General features: G+C 35.6%; 2 protein-coding genes across 5 annotated transcripts in view; one reads left to right on the top strand and one right to left on the bottom strand.

Moving 5' to 3' along the window:
• LOC138333400 (GPN-loop GTPase 2-like) overlaps positions 1-21,083 on the bottom strand; it is a 230,606-nt gene that overhangs the window by 157,890 nt on the left and 51,633 nt on the right. The gene's annotated exons all lie outside the window — the stretch shown is intronic.
• Positions 4,699-21,083, top strand: part of LOC138333397 (semaphorin-1A-like) — a 41,109-nt gene continuing 24,724 nt past the window's right edge. The window contains exons 1-2 of one of the 4 annotated variants that reach the window (XM_069281749.1): positions 4,699-4,851; positions 12,116-12,233. In XM_069281749.1, the coding sequence (XP_069137850.1) occupies positions 12,137-12,233 (97 nt within the window). In that variant the 5' untranslated portion in view covers positions 4,699-4,851; positions 12,116-12,136. Of the gene's footprint in view, positions 4,852-11,749; positions 12,234-21,083 lie in introns of those variants that run through there. The other 3 variants (XM_069281748.1, XM_069281750.1, XM_069281747.1) reach the window with 3 other exon arrangements.

The raw sequence follows: 21,083 nt of genomic DNA, 5'->3' as shown, positions 1-21,083 counted from the left end.
GACTGACCACTGACCAGTGGCCTCAGGTCAACAAATCTAGTCAATCAGAATCAATTTGTAGCTGACCTTTCACCTGGCTGTCCATCTGTCTGTCCAGGTAAATCACACCCATAACTCGTTATGCTTGGTCACTTACTGCTGGTTGAGATAGCTGTGTTAATACTTTAAATGCGAGTCTGTGTCTACCATAAAATCCCATCAGTAGATCTGTATGTCATACTGTCCACCTGTTTGATAGTCTTCAGATGATATATTATATGAATAGCACGGTTAACAAAAGTGTGTTGAAATTTTCATGTTGCATCCACTACTCATAAATGTTATTTGTTTGGTTTCTTTGTGGATTTCAGTAAAATCATAGCTAGATCTAAAGTGTATGATTAGGTTTTGTGTCGGCTTCTGAATGGAAATTTAATGTTTTGTTCAAAAATGCTATTGTTTTACGTCACAATTTTGATGGCATTTGTACCACATGTGATTCAAACTTGTGACCCAGAGGTGGAGGACAGGTGATAATGTCAGGACATCTTAATCACTAGGACACCACTGCGCTTGGCATGAATCCGACTGAAACCAATATTGATGATGTAGATGGCCTTGTAATCTATACATAATAACACACACATTATTTGTAATATTATATTTATAATGTAAAAATTAAAGAAATGCTGCAATAAAAAGAAATTCAAATTGTGCCAATTAAGTATTTTTTATTGCTGTAGAATTGGTACGATTTGTCTGCGGCCTGTGAGAGTGCTGACAGCGCGACGCTATATCTCTATTGTGTCGTGCCGTATCCATTGTGCTCGGGTCATTGTAACCTACTCCACCTTTAAACCCTATGCTAATTTCTTTAAATGTACTAGATTTGTTGCTTTTCAGTGTTATAATGGACTGCTTTCGTCTATTCAATAGAAATGTAAATGGGTGTGTTAAATGGTTGTTGAATATGCTGCACAGGGTTTGCTGTTTAATTGTCCGTATGCCGGCTCCACAACTTGTACGTTACGACGAGTTGTAGCCTTGAACGATTAAACCAGTTCTCAACGTGTACGGATCTGTTCTCATCTGTTTGTTTATACTGAAGTTTTCACAAGTGTAAAAAGCTACGACCGAAATTTGGTTTTGTAATGCATGCAGACTCAGTCACTTGGTCTAATGCCAAATATATAGAATTGGTATTGAATATGATAGTTAAGATTGTAATTAAGTAAAGATAAACATGTATGGAATAATGCTTAATGTATGAGTCAAATGAATATTATATTTTATAAGAGATAAATGCATGCTCCTAGTGTCTGTGGAAGGAAGAATATGCTGACCTTGATATAACAGTTTAATGCAGCGTTTCAGTTAGTTCAACAGGCAGATATATTGTGCATTGAGTTCTGAATTACTCTTTGACTGACAGACTTTGGTATAGAATTCACAAAGCCTAAAGAAGACCAATTTGTCTGTTGGGTCTATTACAGATATTAAAGACATCTTTGTTTATATTGACAGCTTCCCTAATTCTGTTTGGCCAGCCATTACCTCATGGTGAACTAGCTGTTTGCCTATGTACAAATGCCATGGCCATGTACATTTTCTCTATCTGCTGTTTTGGTTTGTCTTTTACTTGATTGCCTTTTCTGGTATATCTATATCTAGAAAGTAGAGAGGATATGACTAGCTTATAGCATTGGTTGTGTCCACCAACTGTCCTTCTCAACTTGTGGCTCATAGTTTGTTGGCTTTTGTTTTATTTCATTTTAACAGCGTATAAAGGGTCATCTGAGGACAGACGTCATTGACCAATGGTCAGTACCTGTAATCTGCCTTTTGTTGGTTTTACAATTCACATTACAGAGATGGACGGCTAGTGATAGAACACCTTATCTAGTTGGTCACTGTAGCCTGTGACTATAATTCCTTACAAAAAGCATCTATTTTCACAAACATTTCTGCTTTTATGTCTATCATTATAATGATACATTGTACTTCTTTTCCGAAAATGCTCAATACCTACGGCGCTACTCCCTGTCCTATTCCCGTTGTCGTAACCTGGTACACATCTCCATGTACCAACCAATTGCTGTATAAAGTATGCAATTTTAAGCAAACTAAATTTTGAACTTTGATAGTGATGGAATTTCTGAAAAATTTCAAGATTGATCTTTTCAATAATTTTAATTTCAAATCTTTTCAATAATTTTAATTTAGTTCCCATTATAACACAGCTAGAAAGACTTATGTTTTCGGTTCTTTTCTAGGCGAATGTGAGGAAAGCCTGTCAAAGCAGGACAAGACAATCTGGCAATATTTCCCAGGCTTTACAATATGTAACGGTCCTCTAGAAAATTGTTCAAACATACAAATACACTCAATAACTTTTAAAAAAGATTTCTTCTACGCTTATAATGATAGAAACCTACAATTGCAGAACAGTCCAATTAAAAAAAGCATTGTTAATTTGTAAATATTTAAACGGGAGATAGCGACGTTGTGATAACGTGTGACTGGTCGCGTACCTAGCTGAGCCTTCTCTAGGTGAACTGGGTACGAAGGAATGAGTCACTTTTTTATTATAGATAAGAAATATATACATAAAAATGAAATGAGACTTTGAACCAATGTAAACAAATGTTTAAATACGTGTCAATGCTGCGTGACGTATCCTTTAGTGGTGCACAGATTTATAACAGATAACGCCACACGGGGGGCATTCCAGGAACGGAGTTTTGTTGTCAGGAAAACAACATGTATTAAAACTAACATTAAGAAAATGTAGTCTTTTACTTGTTTACAGTTTTGTTATTATTAATCTTCCTGAAAATATATAAATTCTGACCTAGCCTTTCTCTGAGAATTAATCTGTTTACTTTTGTTTTCTGAGATTATGACTGTAAAAATGCCAGAACATGCCATGTATTGTATACATTTCCTAGTTAATCAGTGGATCAATTTTAAGGTGTATATATATATATACAAACATTACATACATGCATATCCATTTTCAAGGTTTTATTACAGAACTTAACTTTAAAGACGTGATATGGAAAATATGTGAAGATTATCGTTAACAAATAAGCCATTATCAAGGAAGGGCTAGTTATGTTTCCAGTTGTCTCCCCTGTCCGACTCCAAATCTCTCCAAACTCCCAAATCAACAGCTTATTCTCTTAGAAATATCATGCTTTTACAAAAATAATACTATTTCCTCAACAAAATTTATCTCCCCTCTCTACATCAAAGTTACTTCCCCTTCTACACATCAAAAATATTATAAGATTTTCTCCCCTTTTTACACCAAATTTACCTCCTAACATCATTATATATATACAGAATATTGTTACAGAATTGAGTCTATTCAATCTTGATGATGTAGATCTCTGCTTGATATTTTATGGGAGAAAAATAGTGGATGTTCATAATTCATGATATATGATACGTCTGCTTTGCAATGAATATTATCTTTTATGTCGTCAAATATAGCCATTTTCACTATGCAAAGCTGATAGATGATTTGAGGACATTTGTGGTTGTGACTTCCATCATTACTTGGCCTAATTAACCATAAACTGAGTCAGTCTCCACTGATATTGAAGACTCTTATACTGATGTGTTAGGATTACACTGCAGAATTCAGTGCCATAGAATATACTAGTCCCAGGGTAGATTTGATCAGAACCGTGACATAAAAATTAACTGTAATTAGGAGCCACTCCATCAGATTTCATTTTCATATTTAATTTGAATCTATAAAAGACAAAATCCTCAATGAGAATTTTCTAACAAATTAAGAAACAGATAACTTTAATACATCAAGCCCAGCTGTAAGATAGTGCTCAAGGCAGATTCTTGTACACATAAAGGTCAGAATTATTCTTTATCATTTGCTGACATAGTTAGTTTTTGCGGTTTTCCCTACTGAAATTCCATTCTTTCTTTTAGTTTTCAAGTAAAAAAAACTAAGACAGGTCATGTTTAATATCCATGTAATAACAAGTGTGTCTAAATATGGATGTTTATTTACCTCCCCTCTATCTCTCCTCTCTCCCTCCCACCTAGTTCTTGCATACATCAAGTAGCCTATTAGCTCTAATTACTTGACAACTTTTAAGTGTTCTATGGTCCTGAAATATAAGTACTGGTGTACTGTTACATGCCAAATACACATCACAAACACTTCATTTTGATGTTTTGTATCTTTTTATATTCATCATGCTTTAATTGCAAATAATTTTAACTATAATTGGAAACAAATTTCTTATCTAAAGATGAAAGTTTTTCATTGATGCATTTAAAAACTTTTTTTTTCTTTCTTGCTTTAATTGACCAATAAATAAAACCATTTTAGAATATGTTGCAGTAGAAAGTGTTTCATTAGATATTTTAAATGACCTGATTGATGTCTATGCTACAAACTTCATGTGTAAGAATTACACAGCAAATCTAGATATCATATCCACTTCAGAACCTGTCACTCTGACACCAACCACAATGGACATTTTAATTGGGTAAAAAGTCTCGGACACTGGACGGCCTGAATAGCCGAGCTGCAGGTAGCCGAGGGTCAGGTATTGTGACTGCCGGAGCTCACAGCTAGGTGGAGAACCCTATCCCAGGTAACCGCCAAACAACCAGGCCGACACATGATTCCAAGTTATCTGCTCCCAAGCTTTAAGTGTCATATTATTGGATCACGGGACCTGAGTAAATCTTAAGCTCGCTTCTGATTGGCCCACGCTCACATAAATGTTTACTATCAACTTTACTACGATGTTTATACTGACGGCATGACTGCGGTTTTGTATTATACAACAAAGCTTTAAACTTTTGTGGAAGACAACTGATACGGAAGAATTAGCGGTAAGTCACTTGTGTCTGTAATTGTCAGAGCCTGCATCCAGTCAGTAACGATTATTGAATGCACATGCATTTATGATGAGGGGTTAAGTAAGTAGGGGCACAGGTGTGTACAGGTAGCGTGAGAGAGCTCCGGATACGGTGATGGGGTCAGTGTGTGTGTACAGGTGTTAAGTCTCGTCAACTCACCTGGTCAAGTACACACAGCCAGGACAAACATTATCATTATTCATGTCACCCATAGCTGAAAACATGGCCTGGACAATTTTAGACTGAACTGTCAAAGTTTTTGTCTTCAACCTTTTTCTTATAATACAATGTGGCTTTCTGAAGGCCTATACTGTAGTCTCTATACTACACCTTCTCTTAGGAGCTGCTTTAGTAAATGTGGGGCAGGTTCAGCTTAGCAGTTTGCAGCTCATTGTCGTTAGTTAGGAGAATTAGCACTGACGTGGGTTAGCCATGATGTAATTAGTTAACTACAATGAATGTGCAATGTTACGAGATGGAGTGGGAACGAAAACTTCAGAAATGTGGAGGGACTGAGTGGGTATTGGAGGGCAAGGGATGGCATCAGGACGAAGGATTGCATTGGAGGGAAAGGGATGGCATCGGGGCGAAGGATTGCATTGGAGGGAAAGGGATGATCTTGGAGGCCAAGGAATGGAATTGGAGGGCAAGGGATAGTGTTTGAGGTCATGTGATTGTATTGGAGGGCAAGGAATGATATTGGAGGCCAAGGGATGGTTTTTGAGGTCATGTGATAGTATTGGAGGGCAAGGAAGGGATGATATTGGAGGCCAAGGGATCCAAATGGCATTGGGGGGCAAAGTTTTGTCATTTAGGAAGTAAAGCGGATGGGAGAGAGGATATTGTGAAATTATGAGATATGAGGAGGATGGTTTTACTTGAGAACAAAAAATGGCTTCTTAGGATTAGGGATTTTCAACTAAGGGGTGGTAAGAGCAAAAAAAAGAATATAAGCAAAAAATGATACGAGAATAAAATTTTGTGACTTAGAGGCTATTCAAAGGTAAATTCATGGGATAAAGGGGTTGACAGATTGAGAATGGAAGAACCAAAGAGGGAGTAGGGGGAAGAAAGGAGGAAAACTATCGGATGAAGAAGGGGGTGGGAGCTAAAAGGGAAACTTTGGATGTAGTGGGGAGGGAGATAAAATATAAGACTGTCTGTGTCATTGAAAAACTTGATTCTTCACTCTGCTAAAATGAGCACCCATTGACTGATCCTAGATGCATGTGCATTGCATGTGAGTGATGTTTATTGGAGTTGTATTGTTATGTGTTTCTGTGAGTCTGATATCCATCTGTACAATGTACCTCACTCTCTGCAAACCCTCCGCAATACAGATGTGGAGTGATTAGGAGGAATTACGCCAGTTGTCTTACATAAGTTCCCAGGGTTACCATAACTACCGTAAACAAGCTACTTTGTGGGTAGACATGTATTGTTTTATTTCTGTTTGCATGTATCTTGAAAAGTAGTATTTTTGACTTTATTCCAAGTGAGAAAATAAAAAAGAACAAAAGAGCTGAGTTCATATATTTCCTGAAAGAAAGAAGAAAAAAATAATAAATGATATGAAGAATTAATAGTTTATGTGATGTTTTTCATTCAGGTAAAATTTATAATGAACTTCCATCTAGTGTAACTATAACATTAAGAAGCTTAAGATTCAATCTGCCTGTATTGCAAGTAAATAACAAGCTCTGAAGTTACTTGGGATGTTATTATAGTATTGATTCCACAATCTTCCCTTGTGAAGAGGTGTTTTGTCTTAGCAGTTTACTGAGTCATCTGCCCTTGTGCGAAGGTATTCTGTCCCTATAGTTTACAGTTGCCTGCCCTTGTGTGGAGGTATTCTGTCCCTATAGTTTACAGTTGTCTGCCCTTGTGTGGAGGTATTCTGTCCCTATAGTTTACAGTTGTCTGCCCTTGTGTGGAGGTATTCTGTCCCTATAGTTTACAGTTGTCTGCCCTTGTGTGGAGGTATTCTGTACCTATAGTTTACAGTTGTCTGCCCTTGTGTGGAGGTATTCTGTCCTATAGTTTACAGTTGTCTGCCCTTGTGTGGAGGTATTCTGTCCCTATAGTTTACAGTTGTCTGCCCTTGTGTGGAGGTATTCTGTCCCTATAGTTTACAGTTGTCTGCCCTTGTGTGGAGGTATTCTGTCCCTATAGTTTCGATGGTCTGCCCTTGTGTGGAGCTATTCTGTCCCTATAGTTTACAGTTGTCTGCCCTTGTGTGGAGGTATTCTGTCCCTATAGTTTACAGTTGTCTGCCCTTGTGTGGAGGTATTCTGTCCCTATAGTTTACAGTTGTCTGCCCTTGTGTGGAGGTATTCTGTCCCTATAGTTTACAGTTGTCTGCCCTTGTGTGGAGGTATTCTGTCCCTATAGTTTCGATGGTGTGCCCTTGTGTGGAGGTATTCTGTCCCTATAGTTTACAGTTGTCTGCCCTTGTGTGGAGGTATTCTGTCCCTATAGTTTACAGTTGTCTGCCCTTGTGTGGAGGTATTCTGTCCCTATAGTTTACAGTTGTCTGCCCTTGTGTGGAGGTATTCTGTCCCTATAGTTTACAGTTGTCTGCCCTTGTGTGGAGGTATTCTGTCCCTATAGTTTACAGTTGTCTGCCCTTGTGTGGAGGTATTCTGTCCTATAGTTTACAGTTGTCTGCCCTTGTGTGGAGGTATTCTGTCCCTATAGTTTACAGTTGTCTGCCCTTGTGTGGAGGTATTCTGTCCTATAGTTTCGAGTTTGTCTGCCCTTGTGTGGAGGTATTCTGTCCCTATAGTTTACAGTTGTCTGCCCTTGTGTGGAGGTATTCTGTCCCTATAGTTTACAGTTGTCTGCCTTTGTGTGGAGGTATTCTGTCCCTATAGTTTCAATGGTTACCCTTGTGTGGAGGTATTCTGTCCCTATAGTTCACAGTTGTCTGCCCTTGTGTGGAGGTATTCTGTCCCTATATAGTTTACAGTTGTCTTCCCTTGTGTGGAGGTATTCTGTCCCTATATAGTTTACAGTTGTCTGCCTTTGTGTGGAGGTATTCTGTCCCTATAGTTTCGATGGTCTGCCCTTGTGTGAAGCTATTCTGTCCCTATAGTTTACAGTTGTCTGCCCTTGTGTGGAGAGTTGTCTGCCCTTGTATAAAGATATTCTGTCTTTACATATTACAGAATTATATGGCCTAAAGTTATAAATTGATTGTTAATTATGCCATTAAATTAATGCAGTAAGCATTACTTTCTCTAAAAATCATTGGATAAAAGAAAAAAATTTCACAGCCATGATCAATCCAAGAGCAGATAACTTGGTCAGAATTGATTGTTATTAATGTTGTGAGCGTCATTCATCCACAAATTTGTGGCATTAGACTCATAATCAAATGATCGAATTCATCATTAATCAACAGAGCTATCAATGTTATGTCAGATCTGTTAAGAAAGATAAGACAATTGTTTTCTTTTCCTTCAAATTTCTTGTGTAGATATTGTGATGAAATATTTGGTCTTGATAGATGTATTTGTTTTAAAGAAATACAACAAAGATTTTTTTCTCTTTCTCCATTGTTCTTACACAAACACCCATTCTGCAAATTAAAAAGTACAAATTACCTTGTAATCTGATTAAAAAGACAAGTGCATATTTATTCAAACTTTATCTTTTGAATTAAGTAAATATGCATACACATGTAGTGCAAATAGCATTCATTCTCAAGCTTTGTACATGCTTTTTAAGTTTGAACTTCAAATGGGTTTCTGTTAGTGTTATATCATATGTGACAAATAATGTCTGAGAAAATGCTCTGTGTGTATATATAACACAATCATATCAGCCGTTATTTTATTTGAATTTGTATAGACAGGAAGAAAGATGATTGAGTGTTTGTTTGAAAGTTTAGACCAAAGTTTGTCAGGTTTTGAGTTTCCGAGACTTCCAGACCCTTTATCCAATGAAAATGCAAGTAGGCAAACAGACTAATTTTAAAATCGGTGTGACTCATAGCGATTCTGATAATTCCAGGGTGGACTGAGATTGTAGATGTGCCCTTGAACTTATTGCAAGGGGATTTATACTAGCTAGAATAAAATCACAGTACAGTTTACCCAGGTAAAATTAGGTATAAAGTGCCCGACAGGATACACATGCGTTTGTCGGGTAGCCGGATAGGCTGCAGTGATAAGGTTTTGTTTACTCTAGGTAAATCTCCTCAAAGTCTCCTCAAAAAGAATTACAGTGCTCACAATTTCTTAAAATCATGACCAGGAATATGTTAGAGATGTTGATTAGAATTAAAGATTCCATAAACTTCAAAGAACCATGCATGTGCAAGCATTTTATCAAATTTTGAAGTTAAGGTGTTATTTTGTTATAAAGCTATCAGATCCTAATGATATCTACCGTACTTGTACAGGTGTATTGTAGTAAAATGTATGTTTATCGTAGTATATGCGTTACTATTTGCGTCAATAGTGAATATACACAGTGAGTCACACACAAGGTTCCGTAAGACGTGAAAATCAGCTGATCACAACTTTGGGTTGCATGGCTGCACTAAACATTTTAGGTATGATATGCGCTGTTGTCCGGAGTGATCTCTGAGTATTCACGAGCCGCGGCCACATTTTAACTATAAAGATACCAAGGACATATATATAGATACATATTTTGACCTCGGAGACATGCAATACATTTTGATGATAAAAATACATTTTGTAATATAGAAATAGATACAAAGTGACAGTATTACTGATACGTGACAGAACACCAGTACACACGAGGATGTCATATTGGAACAAAGATAAACTTTTTGTAAAAATATACTGTGACACAATACAAGTATACACGGAGATGTCATATTGGACTGGGCACAAAGATAACTTTTAGTAAAAATATACTGTACGCGATACAATACAGGTATACATGGAGATGTCATATTGTACTGGGTACAAAGATAACTTTTTGTAAAAATATACTGTGACACAATACAGGTATACATGGAGATGTCATATTGTACTGGGTACAAAGATAACTTTTAGTAAAAATATACTGTGACACAATACAAGTATACATGGAGATGTCATATTGTACTGGGCACAAAGATAACTTTTTGTAAAAATATACTGTGACACAATACAAGTATACATGGAGATGTCATATTGTACTGGGTACAAAGATAACTTTTAGTAAAAATATACTGTACGCGATACAATACAGGTATACATGGAGATGTCATATTGTACTGGGCACAAAGACGCGATACAATACAGGTATACATGGAGATGTCATATTGTACTGGGCACAAAAATAACTCTTAGTAAAAACATATTGTACTGGGTACAAAGATAACTTTTAGTAAAAATATACTGTGATACAATACAAGTATACATGGAGATGTCATATTGTACTGGGCACAAAGAAAACTTTTAGTAAAAATATATAATATACTGTAGAAAGTAAGATACTTTAGGACAGATGGATACAAAATTACTTTATAATAAACAAGATACTTTTTATGACACAAAAATACATTGTATACCTTTTAAGACACACAGATACATTTTAAATGATAGAAATATTGTTGAACATAATACAATACGATTTTTAAGATACATTGTAGCACACATGAATACATTGTAATTCATATAGATACATTGTTCAACATATTTATAGAGAACAAATTACATACTGACACAATGTAGAATGCTTGGATATATAAGACTCAAAGAAACATTATGACATATAGATCAATGATACAAGCACACTGTGGATCATGTAAATATTGGGAGATATAGGTCAGGGAATTATAATAAATACATTTAATACATAGAAAAAAAATCATTTTCGACATTCATACTTTGAACAGAAAATGTTTGTAAAATTAATTTTTATGTATGAACTCCTGTATACTTTAACAAAAAAAAATTCTTCAGTTTCTGTTTTGTTTTGATTTGATCAGTTAATTATACCAAACTTTTATTTTAGCACTTAATTGCTTTATAACTTTGTTTATATCAAATTTAAACTTGGACCACATTTTGAAATAAAAATATCCATTAAATCAGAATTAATGTACAATGACTTGACAAAATGAAATCAGTAATGTATAACAAGTAATTAATGTGAATTCAGAATAAATTTAACTGATAGTCCAAATATGTGGTATATTCTTCCTAGGGGGCCAATATCGTAAGGAGGATTACGTTTTTTATTTCTGTAGTTTTCTGTGTTTATTTAGGAAGTGTTTTGGGACTTTATCTGTAAATATTGATCTTTAATGGTATGACCCCCACATTGCCTGTGTATCCTAAGGTGTTACTTTTGACACCTGTAACCAAGGTGAAGGACACCTGTATCTCACCTGTATCTCGATCCATCTCTTATTGGTAAAAAAAACACCTATTGAGAAAGCTGCCTGGAGAAATTTTTCCTGTTTTCTAATGTTAGACTTCTCTGTTGATAGTTATTAATTAGTAGTCTGATTGGTATAACAAATCTATTACACAGGTACACCTGGGGGATGGGTCAAAGAAAAACTGTGTATATACACTACCTATATGTATATTGGTTTTACCCCCTACAAACTAGATCTACAAATACACACATTGTCCAGAGTAAAAACAAGAAATACAACACAGAAATAATACTGATATCCAATGTACTGCCTATATCTTAATTATCCTGATAATTTCATTGAAATTATGTCCTTATCTGAGTGATCCTCTGTTCTACAATACTACTGAAACATTTTAGTAACAACACATGGTCTGGCCCACTGACTGAGGCTATCAGCTGCTTGCTGATTGACAGGCCCGTCCACCAATTAGCTGCCAGTACTGGTAGGCTCCGCCCCCTGAGCAGCTATGTGTAGAGACAAGTTTACTAGACCACAATCAGTGTAATGAAAACAACTAGTACATGCTGAACAGAGCTGTAGTTCACGTATCTGGATACTATACTACTGTGTTACTAGTGTGTGTGTGATAGTCTGGATTTATATATTCCTGGAAAATATTGCTTTCAATATGTACACAGAGCAAAGGTGATTTCAGCTCACGGATACCTGTACATTATAATAGTAAAGGGATTTCTTACCTCGGAAAACTAGATTGGTGTCTATCTTAAGACTCAGGTAAAAATTTGGCAGGACTCCAATTGATGTGCAGTGATAGAATCATGTCATCTGATTTAATGAAGTAAAAACAAAACATCTATCTCGTGGATTAATATACAGACGTGTTTACAGGTGACTCGGAGGTGATACAACATGGATATACGGATCCTTATCGTCTACATCATCCATGTCACACTTGCCCAGGACTGGCATCGAGACTTTGAAGCATTGAAGATTTGGCAAATCAAAGGTAATATCAAAATGTCTATTAATATTTTATTTTAATGGTGTGTCTCAAAATTTTAATCCTTTTACTTCAAATACATCAATTGTAGCCTTGGAAAAATAAGTATATATTAAAAGTATTCCTATGGATAGGTTACCTGTTATAGACAGGTGTATATATATATATTCTGTGTATATTTGATTATGGGCCGTTTATATGATAATTATAGGTATATTTATATACAATGTGTGTCGTTTCTATTTGAAATGGTGGGGGTATATTATCCATTGACACAAACTCCTGCCAGATATTAATCTTGGTTTTGTGTTGATAGTAATAACAAGAGTTTTTGACCACCGCTAAGGCCCAATAAATGTATTGACTTAGTCAGTTAAGTAAATCCTTCACCCGGCCTGATTTTCTTACTGGTCAACACTCTTATACAACTAGGTCACGTAAGGGATGGTCCAGTATATACCTGTGATTACAGGGGAAATCCCACAGGTACGCTGATTGCACACCTGTGAAACTCTGGGTTTTTATTGTGACATCTCCTTAAGCTGTATGGTAGGACCATAGTCTAATGTTGATGGGCTGAGAACACTTAAGACCCTGACATATACGGTTGTATAATTAAATAACTCGAAGGGGATGTTTAGATTGAAATCCATCACCTCACCTTTCAGTCCCCTATTGGGCTCTTAAAAAAAACTGTTGGCACCAAAATATAAGCTCAACTTTTTATATTAAAATTCATTTATTCATATAATTCTTATACTGAATCACAAAACCAGTTGAATTTAAATAGAGGGGGGAGGGCAATTTGATACAAAGGAGTTGTCGGGGTGGACATAATAGTTGGCCGGGGAGTGTTAGTTACCTGTAACTCTATACCTGTCAGGTAAGGCCTGCCAACAACTAATCCTTACTCTGGCAGCGCGGCAAAGTCATCCGACCGCGACACCAACGCGTGATGTGTTTACTAAAGGGGGCCACGAGGAGTCAAAATACACTTCACTTGTTTTGTCGTTTTACGTAGTTAGAAGAAATATGGTACGATTCACGAAAAGTCTGACCTTATGAAATTGCTTTTGTCAGTACTATCTATTGAGGATGGGACATTTACATGAGAAATATGCATAAATAAGAAAATATATTTCTAACATGGTATATGTTTCTGTATGTACACTCCTTACTCCCATCTGGTGAATTTTCTCAATCCTCCTTCTTATCTAACACATAAAATAAAACACATCATTTTCTACAACTGTCTTCTGGTTCAAATAGCTTATGCATTTCATTTTTTTTTTTTTTTAAATATTTGGAAATTCTGTTAGTTAATTACAAAACCCAGTAGATGAATGTGATAATGTGACTGAGAGATTAGGCTGGGGTAGTGGGGTAGATGTTGGTAGTGTACAGCTTGTCCCTGCACATACAGCTGGTACATTTATTCACCATCAAACAGTCTCCACCACATCTGGATCTTAGATACACTGGCTGGCCATCTCAGATTTATAAATACTCACAAAGCTGTCAAAATAATCATAAATTATCCCATAAAATCCTGTCATGTCATTTGTCTGAGAGGATCTGTAAATGGATATTAGGCTTTCTGGCAAGTGAAAATTTACACTACAGATACTGGGGCAGCCTTTATATGGGGAACTCATCAATATTCAGGTCAGGGCTGGTCTTGGGGGAATAGGGGACATCCTATATATAATAAGGTCTACTAGGGTAGAAGGACATTAATAAGGGCTACTGGTCTAGGATAGAAGGGCATTTATAATCAATATACAGGAGGTCAGTGTGTAAGTTTTGCACATAAATCTCCTGCTGATACTGGTGGCTGTGGCGGTCACCTGGCTGACTGACCCATCCTCTGACCTGCAGTGGCTCACCTGTTGATTGCGGTCAGTTTATGACACCTGGGTTTGTCTGATAAGGTATTTACCAGTGTACTAGACCTTTATCAATGGACTTAGTCACAGGCACTGGAACATATGTGAGATATTACTGTTATAAGGTTATATGTGGAAGGAAGGATGGGAGGGGTGGTACTTATATACAGGGAGGGATGAACTGAGATCAGGGACCCTCAGTCTACACATGAGGAAATCTAATTAAACTCTTCTGACAAGTAAACAAATATTTAACAGATACATATGGTTTATTCTCAGGACACAAGACCTCATCTTGTCCCAATAAAACTGACTACAGTTTGAGGGGTAAATGAAGCGGGGCAGGTTTTGGCACCAAAGGTTCTGTCTAGATATCCCTAAATTAACATCAGGGATCTTATTCTTAGGATGGCCTAGCTAAAACAAAGAGAAACCTGAAAATCTTAACTAAATTATCACATTTTGTAATTCTTTCAAGCGTAAAAAGTTGAAAAGAGAAGTTTTACAGGAACATAAATGTGTCTACAGAAAATGTTTGGGTGCTATCAGAGGTGTAAATGGACTTGTGTTAATTTGATTATAATTAGCTGGTTTACTAGGATAGAGGGTCCATGTAAAGTAGAACTATAAAATTACAGAGTACAGAATCCTTTGATCTGTGAACACTTTCTCATGTACAGGTGAGCAGTGAGAGGGTAGTAAAAGTTAATTAGTCCACAGGTAAAAAGTCGTCACCAGTTAGTGGTCAGTTACAATGGTCAGCTAACAGGTCCAGGCGACAAAATCACAGGGTTCAAACGTACAGGTGAGAAAAACAATAGCTACAGGTAACACATACTGTCAGCTCATTAGGCCGTACACAGGTGTCACATCTAACAAGTTCCAGCATATTTACCTGGACAATACAGGTGATAATCCCCTTTAATGTTTTTTCATTAACACCTTTGGATATCATGCTGGCTTTTACACTAGTAGATGTTTTTACAACATTTCAGAAAGCCAAGCCTACATTCATAAAATGCATTCAAAACATTATTTTTGTTTTTCTCACCTTTTGATAAACAAAATACATATATGTTTGCTTTGACAAAAACTACAACACTGCATGGTCCAATAAAAGAAACCATCAGAAAAGAAAGTTATCAGGTATATTTAATTATCAAGAAAGAAAAAAACCAATAAAATAGATAAATATAATTATGAAATGTTTGTTAGTTTGTTCAATAGAATTATGAATTAATGTCTGCATGTATAAATTTAATACCCTATTTTCATATTTCTAGCTGGATAAAAAATAAACTTTAATTAAAATTTAATTTTTATGTTGATTAGATATTACTAGTGTATCTGATTATCACCGTAACAGAAGTTATTATGAGCTATGGATTTAATTTTATTGAATTTTAAATGACTTGGTAAATAGTTTGAATACAATAGAATATATATGTGGTGATATATGATGTACCAACATTGCACTAAATTACCCCATTTTTCTTACATTATTAAAAATGTCAGAAATAAAAGCTTTTGTGTGACAACTTAAATATATGGTAAAAATTTTGTCATATGATCGATCGTTATTGTTATGTCCAGAAACATATATGTATATATGTTTCTGTTATGTCATTGTTATATCATAATTTCAGTAAGTTTACTATTGTCTGTATATTGTTACATGATCTTCTGGTCAAGGCTAGACCTACCACATAAACAGTAGTATAAAACTCTACAGGCTTCATTGTCTCGTGTTTTACAGTATGTATCATAGTGTGCACATATACTGCAGTGTGACTGTAACAAATGTCAAAAACAGTTATATGTGATGGGCGATAAATGTCAATGTATTACATACGATTGTCCACCATTACAAAATATATCATAATAGTTACAAAGAAACCATCGTCGACCATTACAAAAAACAAATACATTCAATGCTTTATTCATGCAGTTGTACTTGTATAAATTTCATAACTTTCATCACTTTTAATTGATGTGTTTTAATTTCAAAATTCTAACTTGAATGTATTCATTATATCATTTGGCTTACATATGGTTTAAATTAATTAGTTCCTTATAATCATATATAAATCAGGTCCCAAAATTCATTCCAAATAATTGTCACATTTATCTTGTCAAGTAATTACACTAAAAACAAAAACATTTGATTTGATATGAATAATACATGATCTGGTATGTTACACAAAAACATATAAAGAGTACCAAAAGGTACTCGTAGTAATAAAATATAGCATTGAAATTTCCATCCCAGCCATAAATCACACAAAATATTCAGATAGATAGAATTCCGATGGTATAACACAAAACAGTATATAAATTCCCTAGTGTATTGATGACATTGTTATGCATCACTGGGGTTTTCTGCAACGGATGGGGAATAGTCAACGACAGTCTGGTAAAACAGAATCTATAGGTATCTATTTATATAATATAAGGACCAGGCTGCCATCACTAAAAGGAAATGTTAATGTTCGATAAAATGGGCTGAATATGACGGAAGGGATCAGCTGATGAATAAGATCAATTTGTTTCCTTTTTCTACTTTTAACATATAATTCCTATTTTGTTAATTTCATTTTGATGATAAATCACTGGAAACATTTGCATTTAATTAATTGGTTTTTCGAGTTTATTTTAAGAAACTGATCGATCAGTCGATGAATTTTAAAACATTGACATGATAAAGATTGAATACCGTACAGTCTGTTCCACATTAATTTACAGTCAGGTTGACTGTATACCTGATCTCTCTAATTATAATCAGCCCTTACAACTAACAAGGTTAAAAAAAACAACCATTGAAATGTACTTGAGATATTTTGACAAGTTACGATGTAACAGGAAGTTGGATAAGATGATTTGTGGTTCAGGGTCCTTGGAAGAAGGACCTTATTAATTTGTAGCCGGATTTCCGACACTTACTCCCACCAAAGTCTACTTGTAAAATCAAAGACAGGACCAGGTATTCCGTGAGACACCGGTCACAATGAATATGTATAGTATGTGGTTTAGGTTTCAATGGTTAATATCCCCGCGGCTACAAAGAATTAACTCATTTGTGCCATTCTTTTGCGTTACTTTCTTGTTTGATGCTTGTGAAAATATTTAGTTATTGTACTTGTCTAACTTCATTTGAATTGTTCAAGCGTGAGAATTAATCCGAATTGAAAAAACATAGATTACGAAATAGATTTATGCGATTCCTGCAGGCTTTTAAGGACTTTGTTGTCTATAACAGTGGACGTACAATGCTATTGTCACGCACTACAACCACCAGACAGAACACAATAGATAGTCCAAACTGTGTCAACACTTATCATGATAAGCCACAAATATATCCAGTCGTTATAACTACCTTGTGTCGGCTGTAGTTCTAGTATTGCTTGACCAAACATTTTCTTTCCTTTTTAAGACAGAATAAGTCTAAGTTTAAAATTTCTGTTTGATTATCTTAAGACTTTTTCTATAGTCATCACCTTGCATGACCTTGATGTACATGATTTGGCTCACGTCTAAGAAGGATGTGTCTTTGTGGGTTTCTGATCTAGTTTCCTAGTTAGGTATAAACCCAGGCTTTCTGATAAACTCACTAGAATTGGTTTCTGAAAACATGCCTCGTTATTGAAGGGTAACAACTCTACCAAGATTGGAGGAGGCACAAACCAAAACGCAGCAGACAGTCAAAGGAAATATCTGATGGTTTCCAATGTATTGGAGCTATCTCTAACACAGTACCACAGGGGAAATATCTAAATCTAGTGCCTTTGCACTAAGGTTACATGTAAGAGAGCTAGCTGGCTCAATGACTCAACAGTAAATTAATTTTAGAAGGAATTATCCTGTGCAAGAATTCATTTAATTGGAGGTGCTGAAAAATCTCACATGGTATAATGAAATTTCTGACAAAACCATCGCCTGGATGTAAAAAAATTGTGTCATTGTGAGGTGTCTAAGAAAAACAGCTAGCCAATTGTAGGATATAGATTTTGTGTTGGCAAGGTCTAAATCCTGTTGATAAAGTTGTTACACTCTGACTTCAAACAAGTGTAGTTATTGACTTGAATCTGAAGGCCAATCATCATTTAGCACAGTCAGGCCAGGATTATCTCTGATTTATAGGTGCTGGGTAGAATTAGCACCTGCTGATAGCTGGTGGTGGTAAGGGAGCCAATACACTATAAATCCCCCATAGATTGGGGACAGACTCTACATCCTGTATAGAGAGATAGGCCTCTATACCTGATGTTCACAGCCATACCTCTCAGAACCAATCCCACACTTCTGTACAATGGTACCTATATATCAAATCCTTATTACACAAGGTGGCAATATCAAACACAAAAAAATGTGTTATCTATACTTACCACCAAACGGCAGAGATCATGTCATTATGATTAATGTAGATGTAATGATGAATTGAACTTGTAGAAGTGGAATGATCTCCATGGAGTATAAGACCACCAGCTTCTAGAATTGATATATCAGTTCTAATAGGACATTTATCCCATATCTATTATGGAACTATAACGGTTATGATATTCTAAACTGTAGAATAATGTTCCTGAGTTTTCTGAAATTGCCAGTGACCGTTGAGAGGAACAGAAATATTTATTTAAGATGCCCATTAAGTGCTTGGTTCCTGGGTTAAAGTTTATACCCTGGAGTCAGGCAAAGGATCAGATATAATGCAGGTGCACATAGGCCCTAAATTCTTATCTACTGGAGCAGCGGAGACATTTAAAATTATGATCGCAGAGACAAATTATGATTATGTAAAAAAAAAAAGATAAACTTCCTGACATCAACTTGCACTCAGGTAAACTATTTGTGTCCATAAATGAACCATGTAATCGTAATTTCAGCAGTAAAGCCTTAATTTTATGGTCTTTAGACCTGACTATATACAGTTTTACATGTTTTTGTAAGTTTGCTGTACATACCCAGTCGTCAGCAACCTGAGGCCAAACATTTGACAATGAATTAACCTGAGTTTTACACATGTTGTACAAATGAAGCCCTAATGACCTACGAGATCACACAAGGTTACACCACAACCCCAGGCTAACTCTCCGACTTTACATCTATATAACAGTCGGCCTATAAAATAACATTCAGCTGACCAAACCCATCGCCCAAAGGGTCATCTGATAATGTCACCGACATGACATTTTTACCTCTAAATTAGGAGAGTTTCGTCTGTAGACCTGGACAGTCTGCACACAACAAACCAACAATGTCTTGTAAGATAAGAACATTATACTGACATGACATATATCAGATACCATTATACCTATAGTACAGGTTGTATGGAAAAGCCAAGTACAATAAAGCACCTACATAAAATACTCGTGCATAAAAGTAATATACCGTATGTTAATAACTGCATTGATTTCTATAAGGAAACTACCTATTTGAAATTATCAGTTGTTTACAAGATTAGAAATTTTGAAATTCAAAAATGTTAGATTTCTTACCTAAGTAAGGTAACAGATTTAAATTAAATGCAATTGACAAATCAAAGCAAAACATTTTTTATTTAAAAAAATGTCAGTAGTTTCAAAATTTTAGGAAACAATCCTAGAGAATGATTTAAAGAAGATCTCGGTGGATGATTTTAGAGATAACATCGTCAATGCTCCCTTGGTGCCTATTCCTTGTTTGATGTGGAGTTATATTGCTGACTGCCTACACTAAAGTGCATCAGGTTTTTACCCTAAGAACTTGATCTGGCCTCATGATTCACGATGGCATTTCAATATGGCCCCTGAATCACTTTAATCACTGCCTCATGTTCTAGTCCTCAAAACACACTCAATTGTTTTATAACTGATAAGCATTCATAACACTAAGCCCTTTGAATTGAGCTCTGTTTAACGATTGAAATTTTTTTAATTTGATATTCATTTGATTTTTAACTTGGACTTAATGGCGACATTATAACCGATGACAAAGATCATTTGCATTTTAAAATATGCGAACACTTTTGTTTCAAAGTTGACAGACCTTTGTAAGGCCCTAGGCCATGAATACTTGCACTTAACAAAATGTGTAGGTATGCAAAATCTATGTGAAAATATCCAAAGGCAAGTTTTGTTGAGTGTACACGAAGGGATGCATATCTTAAACAAATACCATGTCTGTTTGTCAGGACGTTTGTAGAATCTAAAGAAGTTTACCTGTCATTACGTACACAGCTGCAAATGTAGGTTTATATTTTGATAAAAACTCCAAACTGACATACCTAATTGATATTGACATGATTCAACAGAAAACAAAAAATAAGGACATTAAGATCTTCAGACTGAAGTTGATGAACAACTGGTGAAAAATAATCGTGATGGACATGCTGTACACTCTTGCCATAATTGACACCCTTGAGTTTAGCGTAGCTACTGTCAGGGTTAAAAGTACATCAAGTGTATTCTATCTGACATCAAAGACACCTACAAAGGACCAGTCAGACTGTACAAGTGATGTCCATTCAGGTGCCAGACTTTTGTCTGTTCCAGGCGGTCAGTCTGTCTTGTTTGACCAATAAGACCACAAGAGTTTCTTTTTTTCTTGACCAATAATCTTTATTGTTGAATTGTTGTCTGTGAAATCTAATGACTTTTACATAGTGATAGGGATCATTGTGGCAGTCTAAAGGAAAAGTTCAAACATTTGTAAGATAGGGATCACAGATACATACTACGCTAGACGAAACTAAAGGTTCTAACAGAGGAAAAATCAAACGCTTAAAAGATAGAGATCATTATAAAGGTAAACTACAGGTACGGCATGTATACCGTAGGTACAAAAGCACTCGTAGAACAACATAAGTCACTAGAACTTCAATAGATGTTGTTCCTCGCCAGGAATGGAGGTTTGCCAGGGAACTGTTATAACGATATTAATTTGGTTTTGTATTTGGCGTATGTTGAATTGGTTCTGTTCAAATCGTGTTTGCTGT

The sequence above is a fragment of the Argopecten irradians genome, chromosome 10 (genome assembly GCF_041381155.1).
Source record: "Argopecten irradians isolate NY chromosome 10, Ai_NY, whole genome shotgun sequence".
In the NCBI taxonomy this organism is placed as follows: Eukaryota; Metazoa; Mollusca; class Bivalvia; order Pectinida; family Pectinidae; genus Argopecten; species Argopecten irradians.
Note: the sequence above shows the minus strand (reverse complement) of the source record. Positions and strands in the feature narration are given on the sequence as shown.